Here is a 15,987-nt window from a genome sequence, read left to right as displayed (position 1 = left end):
CATGTGGAGTAAAAGGACATTGCATGGATCTGTGGGCAGGGCCAAATGGTGGAAAGACTGTCGCTAGAGTGAGGTAAGCAGCGGTTTATATACTCAGCAGCCTGCAGGTTGATTGGCAGATTAGATGAACCAGGTCCTCCCGAACTTTCATTTAATAACTTCATTTATAGTGATCCAGTGAACTGTGATTATAGTGATTCCAGTAAAATGAGATTCCAATGAACTGTGATAACAGTAAAATGTGAAACCAATGATTCCAGTAAAATGTAATTGTAGTGATTCCAGTGAACTGTTATTCTTTTAAAATGTAATTCTGCGGGTGGAGTCTCCACTCTCCCCTGAGCATGACCTGCCGCAACAGTGCGTCCGCTGCATCGTTGAGGTTGCCTGGAATGTGAGTGGCTCGCAACGAATAGAGTTGCTGCTGACTCCAGAGGAGGAGACGGTGGGCGAATTGCGACATTTGACGTGAGCGTAAGCTGCCTTGGCAGTTTTTATACGCTACCATCGCCATGTTCTCCATCCGGACCAGTGCATGCTTGCCCTGGATTAACGACCGAAGCCTTTGCAGGTTGAGCAATACCAGCAGCAACTCGAGGCAGTTGATATGCCAATGCAGTCACAGCTCTGTCCAGGATCCCGCACCTTGCCCATTGCACACGGTGTCCCAGCCTCGCTTGGAGGCATCTGCCGTAACAACGATATGCCTGGACACTTGCACTAAGGGGACTCCTGGCTGCAGAAATGCAAGTTCCGTCCAAGGGCCGAACAAGTGGTGGCAACTCGGCGTGATGGCCACGCGATGTGTGCCGCAGTGCCATGCCCATCTTGGGACTCGATTCTGAAGCCTGAACTGGAGCAGTCTCATATGCATCAACCCAAGCGGCGTGACCGCCGCTGAGGATGCCATATGCCCCAGTGGCCCCTGAAATTGTTTCAGTGCAACCACCGTTCTCCACCTGAATGACTTAAGGCAGTTCAGCACTGACTGCTATCACAGAAATTGAGTCTTATCTCCATCCCGAGAAAAAAGATGGGTCAGGACTACCCTCGTGCAGTTCTCTCAGCGCCTTGGCCTGTTGCACTTGCAGGAGAGCCATGGCGTGCAGTGCGGAGGCGGCCTGCCCAGTGGCACTGTAAGCCTTGGTCACCAGGGACGATGTGAGCTTATAGGCCCTGGAGGGGAGTCTCGGATGATCCCGCCAGGTTGCAGCATTTTGCGGTCACAGAAGAGTTCAGAGTTTGGGTCCAGTCAGTAAAAGGTGCATACCACGATTTCGTGAGCTCCTCGTGCACCTCCGAGAAGAGTGGGAACGTGGCGGGTTGCGCCCATGAGCGGCGTTCTGAAAGTAAGGTGGGAGCCCAGTCGAGTCTGACTGGATCAGCCTGCTCTCCGATGCTGCGATCGAGAGCTCATCCTGATCCCGAGCAAATAACAAGATATTAATCTCGCCTTATCCCAGAACTCGACTTGGGCAAACAAGCGTACTTGGGAATGGTAGGTCCGTGGGGGATTACCCAGCAGAACCACTACCATTGGGGTCCCCAAATCACCCCCAGTGCTAACCGATGCGGCCACATACTCCTAAGTAGAAGGACCAGGGCAGGGAGCAGCTGCAGTGGCTTTCCCTCCTAAGAAGGAAAGCCACGACCACAACATTGCCATGGTCATGTTCGCGCCCATGCAGGTGAGACAGCGATCATGGCCATCACAGCCGGAGAGGTAGCGACCACAACCAGGAACTAAACTCAGACGGAAAGGCATGTTTAAAAAAGACGCTCTCCATCAGTGCCACTCTGAGAAAATATACTCTTTGTAAGAATATATACTCTTTTAGGCTGTCGAAGCTCCCAGGGGTATTCTCTGCACTCAATCCTTGCACAAGGGGGAGAAACCGCTGTAATGCGCCATTAATCCAAAAGTATGCAGAGGTAAATGGGCCAGCAGTGGAATTCAGCTCTCTGTGAATCAACCGCTCGGCAACGAAGATAAAACTCTGAATGAGTGGTTACGAGCCAGCTCCTTTTATACCCGTTTGTCCGGGGGAGTGGCATGCAAATTCTAGTCGCCACTTCCCATTGGCCTTTTCTCAAAGATCAGAGGTATTTGGGGCTCTCAATTGCAACCCCTAGTGTCACTACATTGACACAACTTCGAGTGAGTGACAGAGCGAACTGTGATTAGAGTGATTCCAGTAAATTTGAAACCAGTAAAATGATTCTTTTAAAATGTGATTCAAATTAACTGTAATTATAGTGAATGCACCGAAGTGTGATTCCAATAATATATGATTATATTTAAATGTTATTAAAAGGATTCCAGAGAACAGTAAACGGTGATTTCATCAAGTCTTTCTGCTCTCCTGATCTGGAATATCTCATGCTTCTGTGTCGACCATTCTGGCTACCGAGGGAATTCACAGCGGTCATCATCACAGCTGTGTACATCCCCCCACAAGCCGACACAGACCGGGCACTCAGGGAACTGTATGGGTGTATAAGTGAGCAGGAAACCGCGCACCCTGAGGCTGCGTTCATTGTTACCGGGGACTTTAACAAAGCCATCTTCAAAACAATCGCTCCAAAATACCATCAACACATAAAGTTCAACACACGAGGGGACCGGGTTTTAGACCATTGTTACTCTCCTTTCCGGGATGGCTACAAAATCGGACCACGCTTCCGTTCTGCTTTTGCCCGCTTACAGGCAGAAACTGAAACGGGAAGCACCCACCCTCAGAACGATTCAGTGCTGATCGGACCAATCAGACTCTGCGCTACAAGACTGTTTTGATCATGCGGACTGGGAGATGTTCCGGTCCTCCTCTGATGACGACATCAAGGTTTACGCTGACAGCGTAACGTGTTTCATCAGGAAGTGCGTAGAGGTCATTGTTCCGACCAAAAAAATAAGGATGTACCCCAACCAGAAACCATGGGTTAACGGCGATGTTCGCGCGGCACTCACTGCGCGGACCTCCGCTTTTAATTCTTCTACACGGAGGAAGCGTAAACAAGCCAGTTATGCCCTCCGTAACACTATCAGTGCAGCCAAACGCCAGTACAGGCACAAATTTGAAGGTCAGTTCAACACCACTGACTCCAGAAGTATGTGGCAGGGAATTAATACCATCCCGGACTACAAACGGAATAAAGACTCGCCATGAACACCGCTGCATCTCTCCCGGACAAACTTAATACATTTTATGCTCGTTTCGAAGACAATAACACCGCCCTCATGGAGAGAGCGCTCGCGGCTGACACTGCAGATGTTGGTTTATGTAACCTGATCCTTCCGATGGGTGAACATCCGTAAAGCCGCGTTTTTACGGACATTTTCAATCTGTCCCTCTCCCTGTCTGTAGTCCCCACATGCTTCAAAACATCAACCATTGTGCCTGTACCGAAGCAAGCTATAATCACTTGCTTAAATGACTGGCGTCCTGTTGCTCTGACCCCCATCATCAGCAAATGCTTCGAGAGATTAATCAGAGATTACATCTGCTCTGTTCTGCCCCCCTCTTTGGACCCATTGCAGTTTGCCTACCGCAACAACCGCTCCACTGATGATGCTATTGCATCTACAATACACACTGCTCTCTCCCATCTGGAAAAAAGGAACACATATGTGAGAATGCTGTTTGTAGACTACTGCTCAGCATTCAGCACCATAGTGCCCTCCAAGCTTGATGAGAAACTCCGGGCTCTGGGCTTAAACAACTCGCTGTGCAGCTGGATCCTGGATTTCCTGTCAGGCAGACGTCAGGTGGTTAGAATGGGCAGCAACACCTCCTCATCACTGACCCTCAACACTGGAGCCCCGCAGGGCTGTGTTCTCAGCCCACTCCTGTACATAGCTCCAATACCATCATTAAGTTTGCTGACGATACGACGGTGGTAGGTCTGATCACTGACAATGATGAAAGAGCCTACAGAGAGGAGGTGCACACTTTGACACGCTGGTGTCAGGAGCACCACCTCTCCCTCAACGTCAGTAAGACCAAGGATCTTGTAGTGGACTTCAGGAAGAAAGACAGAGAACACAGCCCCATCACCATTAACAGAGCACCGGTAGAGAGAGTCAGCAATTTCAAGTTCCTCGGTGTCCACATTACTGAGGAACACACATGGTCCGTCCACACTGAGGCCGTTGTGAAGAAGGCTCACCAGTGCCTATTCTTCCTGAGACGGCTGAGGAAGTTTGGAATGAACCAACACATCCTCACACGGTTCTACACCAGCACTGTAGAGAGGATCCTGACTGGCTGCATCACCGCCTGGTACGGCAGTAGCACCGCCCACAACTGCAAAGCCCTGCAAATGGTGGTGCGAACTGCCAGAAACATCATCGGAGGTGAGCTTCCCTCCCTCCAGGACATATATACAAGGCGGTGCGTGAAAAAAGCTCGGAGGATCATCAGAGACTCCAGCCACCCGAGTCATGGTCTGTTCTCACTGCTACCATCAGGCAGGCGGTATCGCAGCATCAGGACCCGCACCAGCCGACTACATGATAGCTTCTTCCCCCAAGCAGTCAGACTGTTGAACACTTGATCTATCATGATCAATAATTTGCACTGCACTTTATTCATCTATAATCTCACACTGGACTGTCAACATATTCTCCTCAATACAACTACTTATATATATATATATATATCATATACTCTTACTTAGAGTATTCTATATTGTGTGTATTGTCTACTGTACATTGTATATAATTATTGTGTTGTGTAAGTATGTGTACATTTGATTTGTAAATTGTTGTTGTGTAAGTATGTTGTTTGTTGTAATTGGTATATGTCTCGTCACTGTCATGACTGCTATGTTGCTCGGAACTGCACACAAGAATTTCACCTACTGTTGCACTTGTGTACATGGTAGTGTGACAATAAAGTGATTTGATTTTGATTTGATTTGATTCCACAAAAATGTAATTTCAATGATTATTGTAAATCCAGTGAACTGTGATTACAGTAAATTGTGAATCGAATGATTCAAGTAAACTGATTATTATGAGTCAAGTACAATGTGATTCCAGTAAACTGTAAAATGTTAATCCAATTATTCCAGGAAAATGCAATTACAGTGATTTCTCAAATTTTATCCCAGTTAACTGTGATTATAGTGATTCCAGTAAAATTTGATTCTAGTTCATGGTATTATGTAATCCCTTTTAAATGTGATTCCAAAGAACTGTGATTATACTAAATCCAGCAGACTGTGTTTACCATTATATGTGAATTAAGGATTTCAATAAACTGTGATTATATAGTAATTCCAAAAAAATGCATTATAGTAATTCCAGTGATTTCAGTAACATATACTGTAATGATCACTGTAATCACTTTTGTTTTCTGTTATAATTTAAACACAGATCTTGTGTGAGAGACCCAAGTGATTCTATAGCAGCCAGACTGAAGGAGATGTCGGAGATCTTCCTTCAGAATTATGAGGGAACAGGCGAGGAAAACAAGAGTCTGGCCAGAGGTTTGCATCCTTCATGTCATGTTTTGTTCATCACATTATTCCTTTGTGCTTTAACTTATAGCTCATAATCTCACAAATACTGATATTACACAATTTTGGGCTTCCTGTCTCACAGATGTTGCAGTGAAGTATTTCTGCCTAGCTGAGGCTCTGTATTACAAATCATTGGAAGCCATCATCAACCAGGAGAAGAAACGGCTTGGAGACATGGACTTGACAGTATGTTTCACCTTCATTCAAAAGCTAAATCACACTATACACCTTAAATGAGCCATGAATATAATCTACTGTATAACCTCAGACATTATATAATTTAAAATGTGTAGTGATTGGTGTGTAAAATGATTCAACCAACCACTCATTTTCTTTTTTGACTTCTGCAAAACTGTTGTGCATCAGCTGAGTATTTCACCCAAAAATGTAACTCTGTTGCCATGTACTCATGCTCATGTGATTCCAAACCTGTATTTTTTTTTTTTTTGCACTGAAAAATTAACACATGACTTGTACAAGGTACAAGGTACCAGATTACAACGTATAATTGCTATAAGATCATGCATGTAAACGCACTCAATGACCAGATTTTCATTTTTGAGTGTACCATTGTTTTTTAGTAAATTATATCTGCTGAGTGCAATATTGTGTCTCAGGGTGTTCTCGAGCAGGATGTGTTTCAGCGCTCTTTGATCACCTGCTGTCTGGAGATTGTGATTTTTTTGTACCGACCACCAGGAGAATTCCCACGAGTCTTACAGATCTTTGATCTGCCCGCTTTTCACTTTTACAAGGTAACTAATATAGTGATAGAACACAACCATTAAATGCTTTCATTCATTCATAAGCCTCAAATAGTCTCTCTCTGTCTCAGGTAATTGAAGTGCTGGTGCGGGCCGAGGAGGGTCTTTTCCGCGAGGTGGTGAAGCATCTGAATCATATTGAGGAGCAGGTACTGGAGCGTTTGGCTTGGAAAGAGAGCTCACCGCTGTGGGACAGCATCCGAGATGCCAAGAACTGCATTCCCCCCTGTCTGGAGGTCAGAACAGTGCAACTGCTTATGGCATCATAGACATGATTAGACACATCACTAGTACTTACAGTCAATGATAAGCTCAAACCTGTAACCCTAAGTATTAAACTTCAGCATGTAACTTGTCCCACACCATTTGCGCAATGGACATGAATGATAACTTAAATCAGGGTTGCTGACACTTTTATGACATGAGCTCATCTTTTTCATAATGTTATTACAATAAGATCTTCCATGCATAATTTATATATACATTCTAGGCAGTGTTGTCCCGATACCAACATTTCAGCAGTCAGAACCAATACTAGTGAAATTTGATGATTCTCGATGCAAAAACTACAACTGACTAATTTGTTAATTGGTTAAACAGTTTCAAGTTGTCAAGTAATTATTCAAGACAAGGAAACAGTCAGTAATAAAATAAGAACAAAGAAACAAATTAAAGGTGTTGTAACCGATTTTAGCATTCTGAAGAGTTCACGTGACTGAGCCGTTGAATTAGCCACGCCCCTCATTCCAAAACCCGCCCTCCAAAGATAATTTTGATACCAAAACCGAGCAAAAGAGCTGCATTGTTTGTTGCTGTCAAATTCAACAGTGGCACAATAGCGCTCTCAAGTGACAAACATTATGAATCACAGCCTCAATGATCCTCTTCAAATGAGAACGAGCAAAATGACTGACTGTCGAAAAGTGTCAATGTACGCGATCCGCAGACACACTTTTGAATGCTGTTTACAAAGTCTAAACTGTCACAGAGACTGATGAGATATCTCAGGATATTTATTTTAGTTATTCCAGTGAACTATTGTGGCTTTTCCACTGCACAGTACAACTGGACTCGACTCGATGCTTTTTGGGGGTTTTCCACTGTGGATAGTACCTGGTACTTTTTTTAGTATCACCTCTAAAAGGAGGTTCCAAGCAAGCCGATACTAAATGTGACGTCAAAACAAAGAGAATCATCACTAACAGCGTCACTGGATTTTCGATACGGGACATCAACCCGCTAGTTTTAGCTTGAGTCCACGATGGAGGTTGATACGTTAACTCTATACTCTGCTTGAAAGCTTCACTTTATTTAGTTGACCAGCTACTGGAAGCTTCTAAAACAACCAGGCCATTTTAACTGTTACACTTGTGTAAAATCACCATGCAACAACTGCTTTATGCAGCACAATGAGCTAGTAGCTAACAGCTAGCGGTTGTGTTATTGTTTTGGTCAGTAATGTTTTAGTTGTGTTTAAGATGATGTCACAGCAAGTAGAGGCAGTGCAACTATGATGATCAGCCTGTAATCCCACCCACGTTGAGAAGGCACTAAACAGCAGTGGAAAAGCAAGCTCAGAAAAGTGAAGCGAGTAGAGTCGAGTCAAGTCGAACCGTAACGTGCAGTGGAAAAGTGCCAGTAAATGATCATTTGCAGTAAATAGCTTACGTGGGATTGTTTAAATATATGTATGGCAGGTAATGCCACCTCAACACCTGGAGGACAATTCTGGAAACAGCACACACACTCCCAAAAGGAATGAGAACATCACAGGAGCAGGGAAAGGTAAGGAGCACACTCTGAAATTTCACAGTGGTTGTAGATCAACAAGCATATACCAAATAAACTGAAATTTTGTAATTGTTATGTGTTGTTTCCTCCTGCAGGAGTTTCTCCAGCCCCCACCTCTCTCCAAGATCGCTACAGCTCGTCCCCTACTGGCACAGCTCGGCGCCGCCTCTTTTTTGATGGAGAGACCACCTCTGACTCTGCCCAATCTGTGAAGGTGGCCCAACCGTCTCTGGTCAGCACCATCCCAGCTGGACAAACCGTGGTCACTATGGCAACAGCAACCGTCACCGCAAACAACGGGCAGACTGTTACCATACCTGTTCAAGGTGTGAAATCATGCACCAAAGAGAGTGAAAATCTCAATGAAATACATCACATTTGTTTTTCTATTCATAAAATAAAATCTATATTTTTATGTGTGGTTAAAGTTTTACTGGGAAAAAAGCTAAAATTTAATTTTACTAAAGCATTTTAACATTCTCTAAAGTTTTATGTTGGCATGCACCAGTACAATTTTCATTACAGATTACATTAAAAAACAACAACAACAGTTGTTTTCAATGAAGAAAAAATAAATGCACATATTGGACAAATTGGGTGGATAAATTACAAAAATAAATTGACAATGAAAACAATAGTATTTTTTTTTTTTTTAACATAATACTACAATTAAGTTTCCCTCATTACTAAAAGTCATTCTGACTAGTTTTTAGAAATGTATTTCTAGTGAACACATAAACAACATATTTATAATGCACATTTTTGTAAATGATCACTTTTGATAATCAAAATAAAATAAAATATCAGCAGAAATTTACATTAATAACAGGACCCCAACAGTAATCTATTCCGCGTCTGTGGCTCACTTCAACGTTTTGTAGAAGAAGCGACACTAGGGGTCTCTCTTGAGCGCCGAATATACCTCTGATCTATGCAAAAAGGCCAATGAGAAGTTGGCAGACCGAATTTGCATGTCCCGCCCCCGGACATACGGGTATAAAGGCGGGGAAATGCGTCTGTTTCATTCAGAAATTTTCTTCGGAGCCAATGGTCGTGCATGCAGCGAGCTGCGAGTCACACACACCTGTTCCTCTTACCTCTGGTCAATCTGCTGTTGGATCTACGGCGCACATCAGCGGCTTTCTCCTTCTCTGCACGGCAGTGCAGTTTGCCCCTGGGCGCTTCGACAGCACAAACTTACGAGTTTAAAAGAATGATTTTCTCTAAAAAAGTATTTTCCTCTAAAAGAGCAATACACAGCGGCGTTTTCATGACGCGTCTTTATAAAGATGCCCTTCCGCCCCTGTGTAGTTCCTGGATGCGGTAGAGTGCTCTCTGCTTCAGACGGCCACAGGCGCTGTCTCATGTGTCTGGGCTGGGATCACACCAAGGCAGCATTTGTGCATGGTTCATGTTCTCACTGCAAGAACATGACCATGGCAACATTGCGGTTGCGGCTTTCCTTCAACCAAAGGAACGCCACTCCGATGGCGATGGAGGAGATCTGGGGGTGGCAGTGGGCGCGGTTTCGCCGGGTACGTCCTCGCGAACCTCCCACCCCCTGCATGCTCATTGACTTCCGTCTGGGCTCGAGGCAACAGCGGCTCACCTCACAGCCAGCCTGCCTATCCTCTAGAGCCCCCCGAGCTGGATGAGCTCGCCGCTACATCGGAGAGCGGTCCGGAATCTGACGCGGATGACTCGTCTGGGATGCCGCCTTTGGGCCAGCAAGCCCAGGTTGAGGCTGACGCCCAGATGTCCGACATGCTTGCCCGGGCCACCGCCAGCGTGGGGCTGGACTGGAACCCTCCATCCTCCCCACAGCCGTCACGGCCCCTGGACGGGACATGGAAGATCTAGCTGATCTACCACCTGCTGTCGTAGACATGATCAACCAAGCCAGAGCCCCTTCTACCAGGCAACTTTACACCCTGAAGTGGCGTTTGTTCGCGAATTGGTGTTCTTCCCGGGCTGAAGTCCCACAGAAGTGCGTAGTCAGTGCTCGGTGCTCTCCTTCCTGCAGGAGAGGTTGGAGGGGAGGCTGTCCCCATCCACCTTGAAGGTGTATGTGGCTGCTATTGCAGCCCACCACGATGCAGTAGATGGCAAGTCTTTGGGTAAGCACGACTTGATTATCAGGTTCCTAAGAGGCGCTGGAGGTTAAATCACTCCTGGCCATGCCTGTTCCCCTCCTGGGATCTCTCAGTGGTCCTCTCAGGCCTTCAGAGTTCCCCCTTTGAGCCGCTAGAATCAATAGGCCCTGCTAATCGCGCTTGCCTCCATCAAGAGGGTCGGTGACCTGCAGGCGTGCTCTATCAGTGACACCTGCCTGGAGTTCGGTCCAGCAGACACACATGTGATCCTAAGACCACAACCAGGCAACGTGCCCAAGGTTCCTACCACACCCTTCAGAGATCAGGTAGTGAACCTGCAAGCGCTGCCCCGGGAGGAGGCAGACCCCGACCCTTCATTGCTGTGTCCGGTACGTGCTTTGCGTATCGACTGCACGCAGAGCTTTAGACACTCTGAGCAGCTCTTTGTCTGCTTCAGTGGACAGCGGAAAGGGAATGCTGTCTCCAAACAGAGGATCTCCCATTGGGTGGTAGATGCCATTTCATTGGCCTATCACATACCCCCCCTGCGGTCTGAGCACACTCGACAAGGAGTGTTGCATCCTCGTGGGCACTGGCTGGAGGCATCTCCCTGGCAGACATATGCAGGGCAGCGGGTTGGGCAACACATAATACATTTGCGAGATTCTACAATCTCAGGGTAGAGTCAGTCTCGTCCCGTGTTTTCTAAAGTCCGAGCCGGTAGAACTCGGTAACACGCTGATGGATTGACCAGGTGAATTGCTTAAACCTAGTGCCCTTTCCCTCGGCTGAGGTAATACCGTGCGCTTTTTCTCCCAGGAGAGCCCACTCACTCGGCTCTCTGAAATGACTCCTCCCTAGCCCTGTGGGTCCGCAATTCGGCGGAGGAATTTGCTGACCCAATCCACTGTGGGTACTCAAAGCTCGACAGGTTAGGGCTCCTACGTGGACTTGCCTCCTGTGTGTATTTTCCACGGTCTCCTTACAAGTGGACCCACGTCTCCCTTGGGCAGTTCCCGCTGCCCCCCGGTCGCTGTGTCTGTAGCAACTCCCTCCGAAGAGGCGGGATCTACCACCGCACCACTTCCCACATATGACCTAAAAGCACATGTGGTGTATTTCGCCACTTTTACCTCCCCCTCTCCGGGCCGGTGTGGTCTCCACAGGGTCTTTTCCCCCTGAAAGAATAGGAAACTGGGTAAGACCCCCTTCCCATGATGCGTGTAAGGGCCCCAGCCATTTTGCTCTATGCGAGAAACATTGAGAGAAAAGAGGCCTGGCTAGGCTCGGCCCGTTCTCTGGTTGGTAAGCGTCGCCTTGTTCCCCTGTCTAGGGTAACTGTAAGGGTTCTGACAACTTTAAGGGGCATTGGGGAAGGGTACATGCAGTCTGATACAGCTGGTCGTTTTGGCACGTCAAGTACCTGCCTGCTCCTGTGTCAGCAGTACACATACACGGCTCAGCGCATGGCGTGATTTAAATTGGACCCCTAGTTTTGCTTCTTTGACACAATATCAAAGTGAGTGACAGACGGGGAGCATCTAGGTTACGTATGTAACCTCCATTCCCTGATGGAGGGAATGAGACATAGTGTCTGCCACGTCGCTGAGCCAAGCCACTGTTGTGACCGGACCATTTCCGGCTACTCAGAAAAATCCTGAATGAAACAAATGCATTTCCCCGCCTTTATACCCGTATGTCCGGGGGCGGGACATGCAAATTCTGTCTGCCAACTTCTCATTGGCCTTTTTTCATAGATCAGAGGTATACTCGGTGCTCAAGAGTGTTGCTTCTTCGACAAAATGTCTCGTTCCCTCCATCAGGGAACGGAGGTTACATATGTAACCTAGATGTTTTCAATAATAAATTATGATTATGATTTGAATTGCTCGATCATAATTATGTATAAATAAACAAGCCTGATTATTTTCATCTTTGTTTAAACTTAATTTGCAGGAATAGCAAATGAGAGTGGAGGCATTACGTTTATCCCGGTACAATTGAGTGTAACAGGTCAAAGTGGGGCAGCTCTACCAACTCTGAGTGCCCAGAGTCTGACAGGCACCCTTATCGCCCAGCATCTGACCACTACTCCCGCGGGCACAGTCCAGAACAACCCCAACCCTGCTAAACAAGACAAGAAGAGCCCTCAGCAGGGAACACCCACCCGAGCACAGAAGACCGGGTCACTGAGCCTGTTCTTCCGCAAGGTGTTTAATTCTATATCATTCGTATCATTTCAACATTGGACATCGTCATTCAACCCAAAATAATACCGTTCATTTCAACCCCATCAGGTCTATCACCTCGCCAGTGTGCGGCTCAGAGATCTATGTGCTAAACTGGACATCAGCGCAGATCTGCGCAGGAAGATCTGGACGTGTTTTGAATATTCACTAGTGCACTGCACTGAACTCATGATGGATCGACATCTAGACCAGCTGCTCATGTGTGCCGTCTATGTCATGACCAAGGTATTTACTTCTAAATATAGCTACACAAGTAATTGAAAAATAATCAAGATTGCAGTTATTGTATATTATTTATTCAAAATTTGACTAACAATTTTGTTTTGAAGATGCTAAAAGGGTTATAAAGCAAAGATGCTGTCTTGAATCACAGATAAAAGAGCAACAAATTAATTTGCCCTGTATTGTAGTATTTGATTGTAAATTTGATATTATTTTAAATAAAAACTAAAATCGCAATTGCAATATCAAGGGAAATAAGTTATCATTTTTGCAGGGTTTCCTCAGTCATGGAAAATGTCATGGTTACTGATGTTGTGTCGATGAGTTCCCACTAGGGGTCACCCTTGGGAGCCTAGACGTCTCTGATCTTGAGAAAAGGCCATTGAAAATTGGCATGTGGAATTTGCATGTCACTCCCCCGGACATACAGGTTTAAAAGGAGTGCTGCTTGCAAACACACACTCAGGTTTCGCTCTGAGGAGCCGAGCCAAAGACCTGGCAATTTAAGTGGTTGGTTCAGTGTTGTGGCAAGAGGGACACAACGTCTCGTTCCCTCCATCAGGGAATGGAGGATACATCAGTAACCATGACATTGTGTCGATGAGTTGACATAGGTGTCCAAATGGAAAACGCCATAAGAGCCTAACCCAGTTACGCAGACAGGTGTTGCGAGACGGGCAGAACTCTGTGTGCCTCATAGCCAGCTCAGCAAGCCATCGCGTAACTACCCCAACACACTGGCAGGCATGATGTGGTCCCACTACACCTTGGGGAGCGGCTAACTGCTCAGAAGTGTAAGGACTGGCTGGCCCAGCCGTGGCCTTCTCTCTATTGTTCTCACTGAAAAAAGGAAAGAAATCGTTCAGTTGGAGGCCATATAAGGTCCACGTTGGGGGGTGTCCCTCCAAAGAGTCTTACTGGGTCGAAGCGGAAGCACGTCGTGTGGAGCAGCACCGAGGTAGGTCCTACCCAAGGAGGGGAGGAGTTACTACAAATACGGTGACCAGAGAGAGAGAGCCCTCTGCCCAAGGAAGATGTGGTTTACCAGCGGGCATATACATCACACAGGGTTACCTAAGGAGGCAACCAGCACATGTGGAGCACTTACCAGTACGGGGGCCGAAGTGACGAATGTACTGGGGCAGCGGTGAGCCTCTCCGAAGACTCGTCGGCTGCTGGGCTAAGGAGGAAGAGCCTCCAGGGTTCACTTTTTTGTGAATGCAACTGGGAAAGATTGCACGTCTTTGCCTCAAGGGAGGGGAAAGGCGCTATGCACAAGCGGTACAACTGGCCAGCTGACACGAACGTATCTGTTTGTGTCATCTAATAACACACGGGATGAAACTGGCTCAACCCTGAGGATATAAAACCTTGCAAACGTGTTAGGTGTTGCCCAGCCCACAGCTCTACAGATGTCTGCTAGAGAGGCACCGCGGGACAACGCCCAAGAAGCCACAACACGCATGGTAGAGTGGGCTCGCAGGCCAGCAGGGGCAGCACATGCTGAGCATGTTATGCCATAGTAATGGCATCGATAACCCAGTGAGTTTGGAGACAACGCTTCTGTAAAGGGAAAAATGGAAAGGAGGAAGCGAGAACCGGCTTGAAAATATAAATTATATTTTAATGGAAAACGGAAACAAAAAGATACAAACACACACATAGGACGGACAGCTGCGTAAACGTTCTCTCTCTGTCGCGCCACCATCCGCAGTCGGCCTTTATCCCTCTCGGAGGCTTGATTAGACTGATAAGGGGCCAGGTGTGTAAATCACGACCCGGCCCCACCATACGTCCTGTCACAGCTTCCTTTCCACTGTCCACCGAAGCAGAAAACTGCTCGGAGCTTCTAAAGCCTTTCTCGAAGCCCGTGGAGACCATCACATCTAGGGCGACGATTGTGATAATGACGGCCAGGGAGACCGGAAATAGAGCCTAAGGAAACTGCTCTTTTATAGAAAATTTGGGTATCGCAACCTGTTGGATGTGCGGCAAAACCAAAGTAAAATGAAACCAAGGATTTTTGTATAAGGTTTTAAGGATAAGGTTTTAAGGATAAGGTTTTTGTAGATATGCTGTGCTCTAAAATATTTAACAATAGCTCTTTGTGAGTGCAATCTATATAAAATGATTTAACAAAATCCTTATCCAGTAATCCAAATGACTGGAAAGATCATGGAAAATGAATGGAAATATCATGCAAATTAAATAGTCAAATAGTGTGGGAACCCTGTTTTGTCATAAAAATATAGTCCTACATCTAAACTCTTACATTTATATTGGGTGAAAAAACAAATAAATTGTCCATTGTGTAGGTAACGAAGGAGGACAAGTCTTTCCAGAACATCATGAAGTGCTATAGATCTCAACATCAGGCCAGCAGCACTGTGAGTGTGAATGTATTATTTTTTTTTTTATTAATTTATTCATATTAAAAGCAACTTACAGTGTATTCAAGGTATATACATTGGGGTTTAAAAGTCCACATTGAAAATCTGAAATTGAAAATCTACATTTAAACCTGGAAATAAACAGAAAGTTTTAGGATTTTGTCAAATGCAAAGCAAAAAAGCTTTATGACATAAAGTGAATAAATATTTAATATTCTGCACTTTCTAGGTCACAGGTCAAAGAAGCTAATTTCTCTCTTATGTTAATTTTTCATTTAATTGGTTCACTCAAGTTGTTCTTCTAATATCATTTCAGTCATGACAACTCTTTAGCATGTTAATGTGGTTATGACATATAGATCTGCTAATGCTGCTGCTGCAGAGCAAGTAAGCTGCTTCTAGAAAATATGCTTCTGCAAATATAGACATTACAACCAATCCCCATGTAGCTTGATATATGATGATATGATATTTATGACTATAATGATGATTTCAGGTGTACAGGAGTGTGTTGATCTCTGGGAGGAGGAGATGTCGCTCAGGAAGCAGTGATCACACACACATACAGAGCTCACCCACTGACACAGCACCAGAACATGGTAACACACATTACAGAAATTTGTTGCAGACATTTTTGCAGACTCATCCAAACAACCATTTAGAGTACACCGAGTTCAGATGAAAGTGACGGTTCCCTCAGTTTATGTCCAGTAAAAAGTAATTTACTATTTCTTTGCAGTGAGTGGTGAGAGCAGTCCCGTGTCTATGCGCTCCAGCAGCACTCTGCCAATTCCTCAGCCCAGCAGTGCCCCCTCCACCCCGACCCGGGTCCCTGGGGGCCCCCAAGATCAGGAGGAGGAGCGAGGAGACCTTATTCATTTCTATAACCACGTCTACATCAAACAGATCAAACATTTCGCACTGCGTTACTCCAAAAACTCAACGAAAAACGGGG

At 45.8% G+C, this 15,987-nt stretch overlaps 1 protein-coding gene across 1 annotated transcript in view; it reads left to right on the top strand.

The window, feature by feature from the left end:
• The window catches only part of LOC127640062 (retinoblastoma-like protein 2), a 38,057-nt gene that overhangs the window by 17,791 nt on the left and 4,279 nt on the right, over positions 1 to 15,987 (top strand). The window contains exons 10-20 of the mRNA XM_052122439.1: positions 5,378 to 5,490; positions 5,606 to 5,709; positions 6,141 to 6,278; positions 6,359 to 6,523; positions 7,985 to 8,072; positions 8,174 to 8,404; positions 12,128 to 12,381; positions 12,469 to 12,645; positions 14,958 to 15,029; positions 15,529 to 15,631; positions 15,772 to 15,986. Of these exons, the coding sequence (XP_051978399.1) occupies positions 5,378 to 5,490; positions 5,606 to 5,709; positions 6,141 to 6,278; positions 6,359 to 6,523; positions 7,985 to 8,072; positions 8,174 to 8,404; positions 12,128 to 12,381; positions 12,469 to 12,645; positions 14,958 to 15,029; positions 15,529 to 15,631; positions 15,772 to 15,986 (1,660 nt within the window). The remainder of the gene's footprint in view (positions 1 to 5,377; positions 5,491 to 5,605; positions 5,710 to 6,140; positions 6,279 to 6,358; positions 6,524 to 7,984; positions 8,073 to 8,173; positions 8,405 to 12,127; positions 12,382 to 12,468; positions 12,646 to 14,957; positions 15,030 to 15,528; positions 15,632 to 15,771; position 15,987) is intronic.

This window comes from Xyrauchen texanus, chromosome 49, assembly GCF_025860055.1.
Source record: "Xyrauchen texanus isolate HMW12.3.18 chromosome 49, RBS_HiC_50CHRs, whole genome shotgun sequence".
NCBI classification, from domain to species: Eukaryota; Metazoa; Chordata; class Actinopteri; order Cypriniformes; family Catostomidae; genus Xyrauchen; species Xyrauchen texanus.
The sequence above is the reverse complement of the archived record's forward strand: the minus strand, read 5'-3'. Positions and strand labels throughout refer to the sequence as shown.